At 45.9% G+C, this 13324-nt stretch overlaps 1 protein-coding gene across 1 annotated transcript in view; it reads left to right on the plus strand.

Moving 5' to 3' along the window:
* The window catches only part of COL2A1 (collagen type II alpha 1 chain), a 112687-nt gene that overhangs the window by 55419 nt on the left and 43944 nt on the right, over positions 1 to 13324 (plus strand). The window contains exons 21-30 of the mRNA XM_056867231.1: positions 264 to 362; positions 1247 to 1300; positions 2055 to 2162; positions 4520 to 4573; positions 4838 to 4936; positions 7022 to 7075; positions 7688 to 7786; positions 8989 to 9042; positions 10302 to 10355; positions 12036 to 12089. Of these exons, the coding sequence (XP_056723209.1) occupies positions 264 to 362; positions 1247 to 1300; positions 2055 to 2162; positions 4520 to 4573; positions 4838 to 4936; positions 7022 to 7075; positions 7688 to 7786; positions 8989 to 9042; positions 10302 to 10355; positions 12036 to 12089 (729 nt within the window). The remainder of the gene's footprint in view (positions 1 to 263; positions 363 to 1246; positions 1301 to 2054; positions 2163 to 4519; positions 4574 to 4837; positions 4937 to 7021; positions 7076 to 7687; positions 7787 to 8988; positions 9043 to 10301; positions 10356 to 12035; positions 12090 to 13324) is intronic.

Below are 13324 nucleotides of genomic sequence, written 5' to 3' on the forward strand. Positions count from 1 at the left end.
TCCTCCTCCTTTTTCTTATTCTTCTCCTCCTCCTTTTTCTTCTTCTTCTTCTTCTCCTTGTTCGTTGTATAGTTCTTCAAGTCAGGCTGGATCGAGTTGGGCATTTTTCTCCTCATCTAGCTCTTTGTGTTTTCTTCCTCTTCCTTTTCTCCTCCTCTTCCTCTTCCTCTTCCTCCTCCTTCTCTGGATGGATCTGCTGTATTTCAAGCTAGCTGCATTTCGTGGTCCTGACCTTGTTTGATTTTTCTCACTGTTGTCCACAGGGTGCTCCAGGGATTGCCGGTGCTCCTGGTTTTCCTGGCCCTCGTGGACCTCCTGGGCCTCAAGGTGCAACTGGGCCTTTGGGTCCCAAAGGCCAGTCGGTAAGGAACTCGCGAGACAGACATGGGGCTAATGTGAAGAGTTAAAGGTGCCTTATCTTTCCAAAGGGGTCTTCCAGGGTCCTACCACCTACTCTGTACCCTAACAGGACTATCTCCTTCCATATGTCCCTGTGTGCAGCTACTGTCATCAGGCAGCCATCTGTTGGCTGTCTCATGACTTAGGATGGCCTGTCTGACCATTGTGGCTTTTCCATGGTGGCTCCAGTTCTGTGGAGCGGGCTCCCTGAAGAGGTGAAGGAGGCCCCCTTCCTTGGAGATCTGCAGGAGAAACTCTAAGGCCTGCCTCTTTGCCAGGGCTTTTGAAGGGGGTTTGAATGGCAGGCATCTTTTTTTAAGAGGATGAGGGAGGAGAGATTTGGGGTTTGCTATTTTATTTTGGTTCTAACTGAAAATGTTTTTAACTATTATTGTAAGCTGCCTTGAACTACGAGCAAAGGTGGGATGTAAATGCTGTAATAAATAACAGTGTCATCCTCAAGCTATCCAGGATCCTACCACCTGCCCTGCACCCTAACCAGCGTGGTGTAGTGGTTAAGAGTGGTGGTTTGGCACGGTGGACTCTGATCTGGAGAACGGGTTTGATTCCCCACTCCTCCACATGAGCGGCGGAGGCTAATCTGGTGAACCGGGTTGGTTTCCCCGTTCCTACACATGAAGCCAGCTGGGTGACCTTGGGCTAGTCACATTATCTCAGCCTCACCTACCTCACAGGGTGTCTGTTGGGGAGGGGAAGGGAAGGCGATTGTAAGCCGGTTTTATTCTTCCTTAAGTGGGAGAGAAAGTCAGCATATAAAAACCAGCTCTTCTTCTTCTAACTGTGCCACCCTAAAATGTGCTGTACCCTTGTTTTTAATTCTCTGCAGGGAGAACCTGGTATTGCAGGCTTCAAAGGTGAACACGGCCCCAAAGGCGAACCCGTAAGTATCTAACCATGTGACTTTATAGTAAGTAGTCTGGCATTCAAGTGGTAGGCCTTTTGCCCTCTGTTCAGTCTTTTACAGCCCTTTTGATTCATTGGCCCTTAGCACTAAAAGACTCACCCACGCAGGATTTTGGGAGTTCCATAAACAGAACTCCCATTGTTTCATTTCTAAATTTAATTTTCAGATGCATGGACCCACCCAGCTTGGATCAGGACCACGGTGTGAAGGGAGGAGGGATTTAACCCTTCCCCTGCACCGTTTTTCTGATAGAAATTGTCCCAGGGTGCTGCTATTTGCTCTGTTGGGATAAACATACAGGTATATGTGTCAAGTAAAGAGAGCTTCAAAGGTTGAGCTACAAACTATACACTATAACAAAAATAATTACATTTATTGCAAGGGGTACACTATAAAATTGTTAAAAACACAGGGCCTGGAATACAGGCTACATATAAAAATATCAGTTATAACATTCTTATGCACAAAATATTGTCGAAGGCTTTCACGGTCAGAGTTCATTGGTTCTTGTAGGTTATCCGGGCTGTGTAACCGTGGTCTTGGAATTTTCTTTCCTGATGTTTCGCCAGCAACTGTGGCCGGCATCTTCAGAGCAGTAACACTGAAGGACAGTGTCTCTCAGAGCAGCTCCTGGCGAGGCCTGTATTTAAATACAGTGACCATTGGCATACAAAGACACATGGCAATTAAGAACTGAGAGACTATGTGATTTCCCCCCCCCCCTATGCAGGGACCTGCAGGCCCACAAGGCAGTCCTGGACCAGCAGGTGAAGAAGGGAAGAGAGGGGGTCGTGGTGAGCCCGGAGCAGCGGGACCGATTGGGCCACCTGGAGAGAGGGTAAGTGAAGTCATATGGGGTGAGATATTCTGCAAGAACAGCAGGGTACCATTCCCTTTGGGGAAGAGCTTTGACCTCTGTGGCATAAGCCAGGCTCACTTAGGAGGCCGTGTAGGACAGCCCTTTGCAACGGGTGGCATTTTTTGGCAAAACATGACAGAAGGGTTTAGCCATACTGGCATCTCTGTGGTGTACCGTGTGCAAGCTGTTGCTGCTGCTGCTCAAGGTGAGTGGGTGTGGTGGACCGAGAAGGGGAATTAGGCCACATGAAGCTGCCTAATACCGAGTCAGGCCCTTTGTCTATCCAGGTCAGTACTGTTTACTCTGACTGGCAGCAGCTCTCCAGAATTTCAGGCAGTGATCTTTCACATCACTTAACTGGAGATGCTGGGGATTGACCCTGGGACCTTCTGCATGAACAGCAGTGGCTGTACCCACTGAGCTTCTCCCCATAGATGCTGTGTTGTTATGAGGAGGAGTTGCTGGTGGGCCCAGAGAACTCGGAGGAAGATGAAACAAGGGAACTAGAAAGTGTGCCTGGAAGCTGTTTAAATAGAGAGGCAAAAGCATACAATAGAAGGAGAGCAGCTTTAGTGAGGACCAAGAACAGTTCAGCATCGGGACTGTAGAAAGGTCAAGGAGAGGTAGATGAGAGACTGAAGACTGTGGGAATGTGGAGGAAGCCCTGTTGATAGCTGACATGAAAGTGAGGGTAAGCACCAGAAACAATTTTATTAAATTGTCTACCGATCATGTGTAAGAAATATCTCGATATATTCCTCCACATATTAACAATAGCAAGGGTAAATTTTGCTAGATGCTGGAAAGGGGAAAAGATTCACCAGATATAATTAGCTGGTTTGTTAAAGTGAAAGAGACCTATGTCTTGATTAAATTGACTTATTGCCAATGATAAAAACATAGAGGATTGAGAGGAAGTACGGAGTCCTACAATTTCCAGAATGGAAAATATACTTAAATGTCTAGAATCAGATGGAGGTGGTGCATAAAGCGATTGCTTGTTCGAAATATTATATGTTTTATATTCCTGTAAGTTTTGGTCGATGTTTGGACTGTATTGTTCCTTTTTAATGCTATAATAATTTTTTATTTAAAAACAAAAAAAAAGAAATAAATTGAGGGTAAGCAAAGACAATCTACTGAGCCCAGGAACTTGCAAGCCAAGGCAGAGCAGGGCGGCCATCTTTGGTGTGGCATCCAAAGTGCTTAAGTCTTGGGTGGCCTCATCTTTTAAAGGCAGTTGCCATTTGGACATGGTCCTTGGGATTGTAATATACCAGCTGCACTTCTTTTTGAAGACTAGCCTTGAGATATCCAGCACAGGTATTTTTCGTCGCGTCTGTTCATCCCAGTTCTTCGGAATACCCCCTCCACGTGGTCTGCCTGCCTATACATATTATCTGACAACTCCTCGTCTCTGTAGAGCTTTTTGCTTGGCTAGATTGAATGCTAACCCTTCTATGGTAATGCAGGGCAGAATTCTGAATATCCCATACTCAGACAGGATCTGCCCTTGCTCCTCTGGCTCTATTGACTCATTAGCCCATGCCCTTTTGCAATGCTGCTTTTACAAGGAACTTGGATAGCACTATTTCCCCCCTTTTAATATACAAATCCAATGCCTCTGTGACTGGCATAATGCCTTTTTTACTAAGCGATAGGGACCCCAAGGCTACATTGTCAGTGGCAAGATTTGTTTCAGTCCTTATATCCCTCCAACACTAGATATATGCTGCTCAAGATCAATTGATCAAGGAGCTTCTAAGGGATAAAAGGAAAAGGAAAGGAAAGTACAGGTATTTTTATAATGCAAACTCAGAAGTCCTAAGGATGATCTGTCATGTTTACATAGTAGCAAACCTGGGTTGGCTGTCCAAAGGGAGTAACTACTGTTCCTTGACAAGAGTCATTTTGCAAACGTTCACCTTTTAATGATTTTAGAGGTACCGTTACGATCTCTTAAGTATAGCAATATAATATGCAAAGTGCCCCCTTAAGCCATTAAGGTTTTCTGGTGTGCAAACTATGAGGGTCAGAATCTAAAATGTTTGTATTATTTAGATTCAGGATGAATCCAAGCAGAAGCCCAGGAAACAATGTAGGATTGTGTCCCCCTTCTAGCTCACACATTGGTTATTGTGTTCCACCGCTGGCAGGTTCTTGAGTCTGCTGTTCTGTCTTGTCTTTTTAAAAAGCCATGTATTTCCCCCCACTCAAATGGATAATGTTTAAGGTCCCTGTTTTAGCTTACTGCTACTCGTGAGATTCATTCTGTATTCCCCAGACTACATAATGTAACTTTCTTGATAGCATTGTCATCATTTTCTTATCCTTAGGGCTCCCCAGGAAATCGTGGTTTCCCAGGTCAGGATGGATTAGCTGGTCCCAAGGTGAGTGTCTAACCATACCTGCTCTCTCAGGTGAATGGAAGGAGGGTGCTTAGTGTGAATTCAAATTGCATTTTTTGTTCGTTTCTTTCTCTGCAATTGTATGCAGTTCTTTGATAGCTGTCAGAAGTGGTTGAAGTGTTAGATTTGCCCAGAAACCTTTAGATTATACATCGTCGGTTCAAACCCAGCAAGGAGGAGTTTATTCTGATCCCTCTAAAATAGGCTTTGGGATAATATATTTCTTGTTTGTTCTTCTCTGAACAGGGTGCTCCTGGAGAACGTGGTCCTCCCGGCCTTGGGGGTCCCAAAGGAGCCTCCGGAGATCCTGGACGTCCGGGAGAACCTGGCCTGCCTGGTGCGAGGGTAAGATGCAGAGTGGGACTGGACAGCCGGCATGGGGGAGCGGAGGGCAGGGTGTATGAAAGGGTCTTCAGATGCAGACCTGCTACCACTTCAGCATTGGGGAATATTCCCCCCATCCTGAAAATGCCTGCGTTCATGGAGAATCCTCTGCTTGTAGGGTTGCCAACCGCCAGGTAGTAGCTGGAGATCTCCTGCTATTACAACTGATCTCCAGCTGATAGAGATCACCTGGAGAAAATGGCCGCTTTGGCAATTGGACTCTATGGCTTTGAAGACCCTCCCCAAACCCCACCCTTCTCAGGCTCCACCCCTAACATCTCCTGCCGGTGACGAAGAGGGGCCTGGCAACTCTATCTGCTTGGGATACTGAGCAGAAGGGCCCAGAACTCCTCAGAGTTCAGTCTTGGACTTGAAAACGGCAGCGGACGTTTGAAAAGCTGGGCTCCCCACAAAGCAGCAATTGTTTGTGTCTGGAGCAGATTCCAGAGAAGTTGCTGGCCAGGGAATAAGGAAGAGTCATGACTGACCTTTTTGCTTCAGGTACAAAGACAGCAGCTGAAGCCCTACACACTGTAAGCCGACACAGACTTAACTTGAGAAGTTAATTCAAGTCAACGTGTTTAGGGATTTTGTTTCACAAGGATATTTTTACCCTGTTTTTCTATTTAACAATAAATATTCAGGGTAACTAACAATAATTAAGATGCATACAAAACGGTTTAAAAAGACAGCATTTGTTAAAAATGTACAAACACAAGGGCCAAGCACTGACGTAACCCTTCCTGTCCTCCTTCTCATGATCTGCCTAAGGTCACAGAGTCAGCCTTGCTGTCAGATGGCCATCTAGTCTGCTTAAAAACTTCCAAAGGAGAGCCCACCACCTCCCGAGAAAGCCTGTTCCACTGAGAAACCCCTTTAACTGTCAGAAAGTTCTTCCTAATGTTTAGCTGAGAACCTTTTTTAATTTCATTACAACCTGTGGGTTCTGGTCCGACTTTCTGGGGCAACAGAAACATGTTGTGGATTACTTCTATCCTGGTTTTTAATGTCCATTGAGGGTTCCAGAACAGCTCTTTAACTTTCTTATCCTTAGGGCTCCCCAGGAGGTTGGTCCTTCAGGCCATAGCAAACCCAGTGGTGACTTCATTTGTTTCAGACAATTGGACAGTGATATTGACAAATTCAAAGATTTTTAATCTACCTGTGAAAGCTGTCACCATGGTTGTCTCAAAGAAAATCGGACAGGATCTAAAGTTTCTTTGACCAGTTTCTTCTCCTAAACCAGTAGCAGGGCCAAATCATTCAGCCCAGATCAAAGGGTATTTTCTGGGCCATTTTGGGATCCTTTCTGGATGCCAATTGGTAAACATTCTACAAGTTTTTTATTGTTAAAGAACAGTGATGCCGTGTTTGCCTTAGACCCCATATTTTAATCAGTAAGTTTCTTCTGGGTCTGCATATGAAGATTCACACAATATAGTAACAAAAGTCAATAGAATGGCCCCAATACAACACTAGTCAGTATCAAAATATATATCCAACGTATATGCTTAGCCAGATAACAATCCTCTAACATCCTATATGTACAAATCAACTACTCCTACACATATATATACATATCACAAGACACACAATCCATAACAAACCAATACATTTGAATATCTCAAGTATGGCATATAGCCTAAATCACGATTCATAGGCAATAGCAATAGTAGACACAAAGCATGTGCCTCAATATTACAGCCAAAAATGTCCCAATTATGGCTTGCAGCCTAAGGTAGAGACAGTTACAATATGCACACAAAGTATAGCACAATATTTCAATAGAAAAACGGACAAAAAATCCTCCAGAGGCACTCACGCCGTTTCGTACTAAGTACTTCTTCAGTTTCCTTTTGTTCCTTGCCGTTTTACTAACTTCGTGCTGTCTGTACGCCAGAAGCTGTGGATTCATAAAATAACTGGGTTATTTAATTTTGTGTGATTCACACAATGTAAGCATGGAAGAGTCAGAGGACAACAACGATTCAAGGGAAAAGGGAAAGGAAGCATCTTGATTGGCTGTTCCCTTTCTCTTGCAACTAGGGTCTCACGGGTCGTCCCGGTGATGCTGGACCTCAAGGCAAAGGTGGCCCATCTGTAAGTGACGTTCTGTTGTTTTTTTCCTTGTGTCTGATCCAGAATAACAGGGAGGGCTGACCTTGGGGAAAGAGGTGGAAGCCAAACTGAGGAAGGGGTCACCAGATAAGGGTGATATTTGAACACAAAATTTAAGATGTGGGAATGAAGGAAATAGGAAGAAGCTGAATTAGAGGAGGGAAAGAGCAGAAATGCTGGGTTTGGTTTTGAAGGCAGATATGGAGTGTGGGGGAGCAGTGGACATGGAGTTTTAGGTGATGAATCTGGGATATTGTGCATGTTTGTGGTGGGGGATACTGACTCTGAAAGTGTGTCTTTTTACGAAGAGTGTTGTTGAGGGATAGGTGGGTGTTAATGTGACATTGGTGAGCTCTTCAGGCCTACCTCTGGGAATTTGAATCCCCTTACTGGGTAGGAGTGAGAGGGTACAACAGCTAATAATAGGCACCAATTCGATGCTGGTTTTCCATGGGGAAATAAGCATTCAGACTCCAAAGGAAACTGGTAGCTCTCCTCTGGAACAGAGTACCCCTTCAAGCCAGTTAGGTGTACCTTCTCTGTTACTTTCAGACTTTCAGACTTTTTAACATGAGTTGTGATTGTTCTCACTAGGGTGCCCCGGGAGAAGATGGACGACCTGGCCCTCCTGGTCCACAAGGGGCCCGCGGTCAGCCGGGCGTGATGGGTTTCCCAGGCCCTAAAGGTGCTAACGTAAGTCAACCTACAGGTGATATCCATTGACAAGTCTGGCCCAAGCAATGGTACCAAGAAGGTTAGGAAGGGAAATGGGGAAAAGCTATAATATGGAATAGCTACTCTTAGCTATTGACACAGCAACGAAGACTCCATGATGTCGATAAGGAAGTATCTGGCCGGAAATCCCTCCTCCTCCTCCTCCTCCTCCTTCCTCTTCTTCCTCCTCTTCATCCTCTTTTTCCTTTTCTCATTCTTCCTCTTCTTCTTCCTCTTCCTTCTCCTCTTCTTCCTCTTACTTCTCCTCTTCCTCCTCCTATTATTACTACTATTACTACTATTATTACTACTATTATTGTTGTTTGTTTGATTTGTAACCGTCCCTCAATCCCTAGCTAAGGCCAGGCTCAGGGCGACTAACAGCATTAATATTGTACAATAAATTCATATACAATAAAACAACACACAATGTGCAATAAAAACAATCCTACTTCTACATCAGTTAGATAATTAATACAATGGTGTGGAACATAAACCCATGGCCCATAGGGCCAATAATGGACTGGAGAAGAGTCAGGAGCCCCGATATAAATTGATGATGATATAGCAGAAAGGTTAGGGAGGCCAGCGCTGAAATTAAACAGTTGCTGTCCTCAAACAGAAAACTTGCAGAATATCTCAGTTTTACAGGACCTGTGGAACTCCCGCAGGTCCCGCAGGGCCCTGATCTCACTGGGCAGACTATTCCACCAGACAGGGGCCAGGGCAGAGAAAGCCCTGTCCATAGTTGAGGACAACTGGACACTCTTTGGGCCAGGGATCACCAATAAATTATTGTTTGTGGAGCGTAAAGCTCACTGGGGGGTGTACCAGCAGAGACGGTCCCGTAGATACCATGGTCCCAGGCCGTGTAAGACTTGCGTGTGCACGATTTCCATCATCAGGCAGGAACAAAAGAGGGAGGTCATTTTATGCAGAGGACCCTGGGAAATGTTGTGCTCATAGTGGCTTATTTACCTTTTTAGCTTTTGCGAAGCATCCTTTTCTTCCCTGCTTGGGCCATTGGTCCCGTAAAACCACTCATGTTGGTCATATTAAGACAGAAAGGCGGATGGGTGAAGCAGAGTCTGTCTAGTCGAGTTTCCACTCCTTGCTTGATGAAATGTTCAGCTTTGGCCAGAAGTGCTCTCAGTCGCCATCTTTGTTTTCTTTTCGTCTAGGGTGAACCTGGCAAAGCCGGCGAGAAGGGACTTCCTGGCGCTCCTGGTCTACGAGTAAGTGGGTTTGAACATAGTTGCTCCCTCCCAGTGTGTATCACAAAGCCCTCCTTTCCCTCCCCTGACTCCTAGCAGAGACAACGGCATTTTTAAAAAGATGCCGTTGTCATCACCACACAATTGCTATACACTTGTGTTGCAATACAGATAACATGGATGGTGGTGGAGGTGCATCATGCTCTCACAAGGTACTTATAATCCACCTGTGCCAAAAAAAGAGTAAAGCACAGGTGTAGGCTTGACCCTAGCCAAGACACCACTTGGCGCAGTGTGACATTTACAGCGCATTCCTGAAAGGAATACCTGCGCCGGGCTTAGGATGCAAACTAGCGGTGTTGCCTCCTAAAGAGGTTTCAGCAGTGCCAAAACCTCCGCCCGGCGCCAAAAACCCGTGCAACCCTCATAGGGTTGATGGGAGATCTTTACAAAAATAAAGAGGGGCGTTCCCAAGCCGAAAGTGCTCGGGAGGCCGACTAATGTCGGCCCCGCCCTGCGGCCGGATCCGTTACACCCCGGGAATGCCTCCTGGGGATAACGGCACCCCGGGAATGCCTCCTGGGGTGCAGGAACACCTCCTGGCTTGCCGCCACGGCCTGCGCCGGCACCTGGAGGCCGGCGGCAGGCGGCGGCGGTCGGGGAGCTGCGCCCAGCCCTGCCCGCTGGTGCTGGGGCCACTCAAGCCGGTTTACACCTTCTGGGCGCCGGCGGTGTGGGCCCCTGCGCTGGCAGAGGCCGTAGTCGGCCTCCTAAGAGCTTTGGGCCCATTTTTCAGGAATGGGCTTTTCAGGAACTGTGCTCACTTGTAGAAAGTCTGATAAAGACACACAGGTCATGTGTTACATAACCTAAGCACAGTTTATGTAAAAGGGGTTTAAACTCTGGGGGCCTTTTAACCTTCACCGTATAGGGCTGTTCTTGCAGAGAGCTCGTCTCTGTCTTGTGTGTATTGTAAAATTGTAAAAATCCAGCTGCGTATTGTTAAATTGAGTATGCATGACCACTGAGGAAGGCCTGTAAAAGGCCCAAATTCATCTGGTCAGATTTTGGTCAATTTATGTATTGGTAATATTTATAACTATGTTTGGTAATATTTGGTTGGTAATGTGTTGGTAATATTTATATATACCAACAATGTGTTGGTAATATTTATAACTATGTTTGTGCTTTTTAGGAAGCCTGTATTTTAGACTCTGTTTTTTTTTTAAATAAGATTGTGTGTGAGAGATAACCAAGACGTTTGTTTCTTTCCTTTATAGGGTCTTCCTGGTAAAGATGGTGAAACGGGAGCCGGTGGGCCGCCTGGACCTTCAGTGAGTATTTTCTGCCTGTTTTGATATTCTAGAATATGATGTTTACTAACATCATTGATACACACACACACACACACACACACACACACACATATAATAATTTTAAAAACAGTTAAAACAATGCTGAGCTAATACGCTTGTCTATAAAAGACGCTGTGTAAAAATTCCCTATAAGGAGAGATGTTACAATGTCGGCTATGACACAACCATTCTGCTTAGTGTCATACCTCAGGGACAATGAGGAAAAAGAAGGAAAGAAGGACAAAGGATGGGAAGGAAGGGGAGATGGAAGGGGACAATCAGAGGAAAAGGGAGCTTTTTTACGGACAAGGGAAAGGTGGGGCAAGAGAATGGGTGGGCTTCCTTTTGGTTGTTCTGTTGATCACAATCAGTGGGAGATTACTTGTATAGTGAGTATACTCAAAGTCTTTGTTTATTCTACAGGACTGTTGGAAGTAGCTTATTTCTCCCTACTTGATACCCTGTCCTTACAGGGGAAGAAATTACAGACTAATGAAACTGGACACTCAGTACCAGGCTGGGCTGTTGCAATATGCTCTATTTGGGGCTACCCTTGAAGAGTGTCCAAAAGCTGCAGCTAGTGTAGAATACCGTAGCTAGACTGCTGGTTGGGGCCAGCTACTGGGAGCATGTGATCCCAATATTGCAGCAATTACACTGCTACCAATCAGCTCCTGAGCCCAGGTCAAGATATCAGTTTTGTCCTTTAAATCTCTGCCTGGCTTGAGACTGAGGTATCTGAAGGACCATCTTCTGAACAGAGGGGCTGTGACTCAGTGGTGGAGCATCTGCTGGGCATGATGCAGAAGGTCCCAGACTCAATCCCTGGCATCTCCAGTTAAAGGGACCAGGCAAGTAGGTGATGTGAAAGACCTCAACCTGAGACCCTGGAGAGCCGCTGCCGGTCTGAGTAGACAAGACTGACTTTGATGGACCAAGGGTCTGATTTGGTATAAGGCAGCTTCATGTGTTCTCCCATATGATCCTGCCTGGGAATTAAGATTACCAGAAGAGGCCCTCCTGACTGTCCCACCAATTAAAGAAGCTCATCTGGTGGGCACACAAGAGGGGGGCCTTTTAGGTGGCAGCCCCATGATTATGGAACAACCTCTTCAGGGAGGTGCATCTGGCTCCCTCACTTTTGATCTTCAGGAATCAGTTGAAGACATTTTTTATTTAGGACTGCATTTGACTAATTTTAGTCTTAAGTTATTGGCAGTCCTAACTGTAATTTCAAGATCTTTTATGAGTTTTTTTTAAATAATGGTTGTTTTATTTACATTGTAAGCCACCTTGATTTCCACAGGGTAGAAAGGTGGCTAATAAACAATTTAAATAAATAATAATAAATGAATAAGAGCTATCCATGGCCCTACAGCCAAGTTTAGATACCTTATCCATTTTTTTTTCAAGTAAACATATCAAGGATGGAAGAGATACCTTCCTAGCCTCACCTTCTCCCCTCCCCGTTGTGTGTTTGGCATAATACATTTTGCATCTCACAATGCCATAAACCTCTAGCCCTCTTAACTCAACAAAGACCATCCATTTCGCCCATTCTCCCACGGAAGGGCTTCTCGTGGGAGCTGTGCCACGCTTCCCTCTCCTAGGCATACAGCTCTTTTAGGCCTACACTGAATCTCTTCTTCTTCTTCTCAGGGGCCAGCAGGTGAGAGAGGTGAACAAGGTGCCCCAGGACCTTCTGGATTCCAGGTGAGTAGAGTGTTGCCCCATTAAGGTGAGCACAGTGTTGCCTCTTTAAGGACAGGGCTGCATAATTCCCCTCATAGAACTTCTCCTCCCAGTCCTGCTAGTTGAGTGTCTTTGCTGGAGAGTGCTGCTCTAGGCATGAACATGGGAGTTTAGGGTTGCTGCAGGCTTCAGGTTGGGAAATGCCTGGAGATTTTGGGAGTGGAGTCTAAGGAGGGCAGGGTTTAGGAGGGGAGGGACTTCAATGGGGTAAAATGCCAGAGTCCACCTTCCAAAGCAGCCATTTTCTCCAGGTGAACTGATCACTGTCACCTGGAGATCAGTGGAGATCTCCAGCCACCACCTGGGGATTGGCAACCCTATGTGAGTTAAAGTTAGAGGGTGATCCCTAACCACTGAAATTATGAATGGTGATCTCTGCTGGAAAGATATGAGCTCACCATAAAGAGTGAACTCTGACCAGCCCTCAAAGATCTATCCGTGTCCCCTGGCTCTGCATTGTCCTGAGGCTACTGCCAATCACACAGGAAACTCTCATCCACGTTTTTGACATGACCAAGAGACCCAGGAAGCTAAAGTTTTATTCAGCCTGTTCCAACCCCTTGTTTCTCTGTTGGCTGTTCACAAGTCCTAGTGGTAGATGCCTCTCGCTTTGAGAGGTGAGGAGACGATTGAGATGTGATGTGATAATCATCTTCAAGTACTTGAAGGGCTGTCAGAGGATGGTGCTGAGTTGTTTTCTGTTGCCCCAGAAGGTCAGGCCAGAACCAATGGATTGAAGTTAGATCAAAAGAGTTTCCGTCTAAACATTAGGAAGAACTTTCTAACAGAGCTGTTCCTCAGTGGAACAGGCTTCCTCGGGAGGTAGTAAGCTCTCCTTCCCTGGAGGTTTTTAAGCAGAGGCTAGATGGCCATCTGTCAGCAATGCTCATTCTGTGACCTTAGGCAGATCATGAGAGGGAGGGCATCTTGGCCAACTTCTGGGCATGGAGGAGGGGGTCACTGGGTGTGTGGTGGGGAGGTAGTTGTGAATTTCCTGCATTGTGCAGGGGGTTGGACTAGTTGGCTCTGGTGGTCCCTTCCAACTCTATGATTCTATGAGATGTATGCATGTGATGACTCTGGTCATTGGAGGACGGGTGACAGCCATAATTTGCTCCTGTAGGGTAGGCTTCCTCTGGAGGTGGTGAGCTCTCCTTCCCTGGAGGTTTTTAAGCAGAGGCTAGATGGCCATCTGT

Source organism: Euleptes europaea, chromosome 1 (assembly GCF_029931775.1).
Source record: "Euleptes europaea isolate rEulEur1 chromosome 1, rEulEur1.hap1, whole genome shotgun sequence".
Lineage (NCBI taxonomy): Eukaryota > Metazoa > Chordata > Lepidosauria > Squamata > Sphaerodactylidae > Euleptes > Euleptes europaea.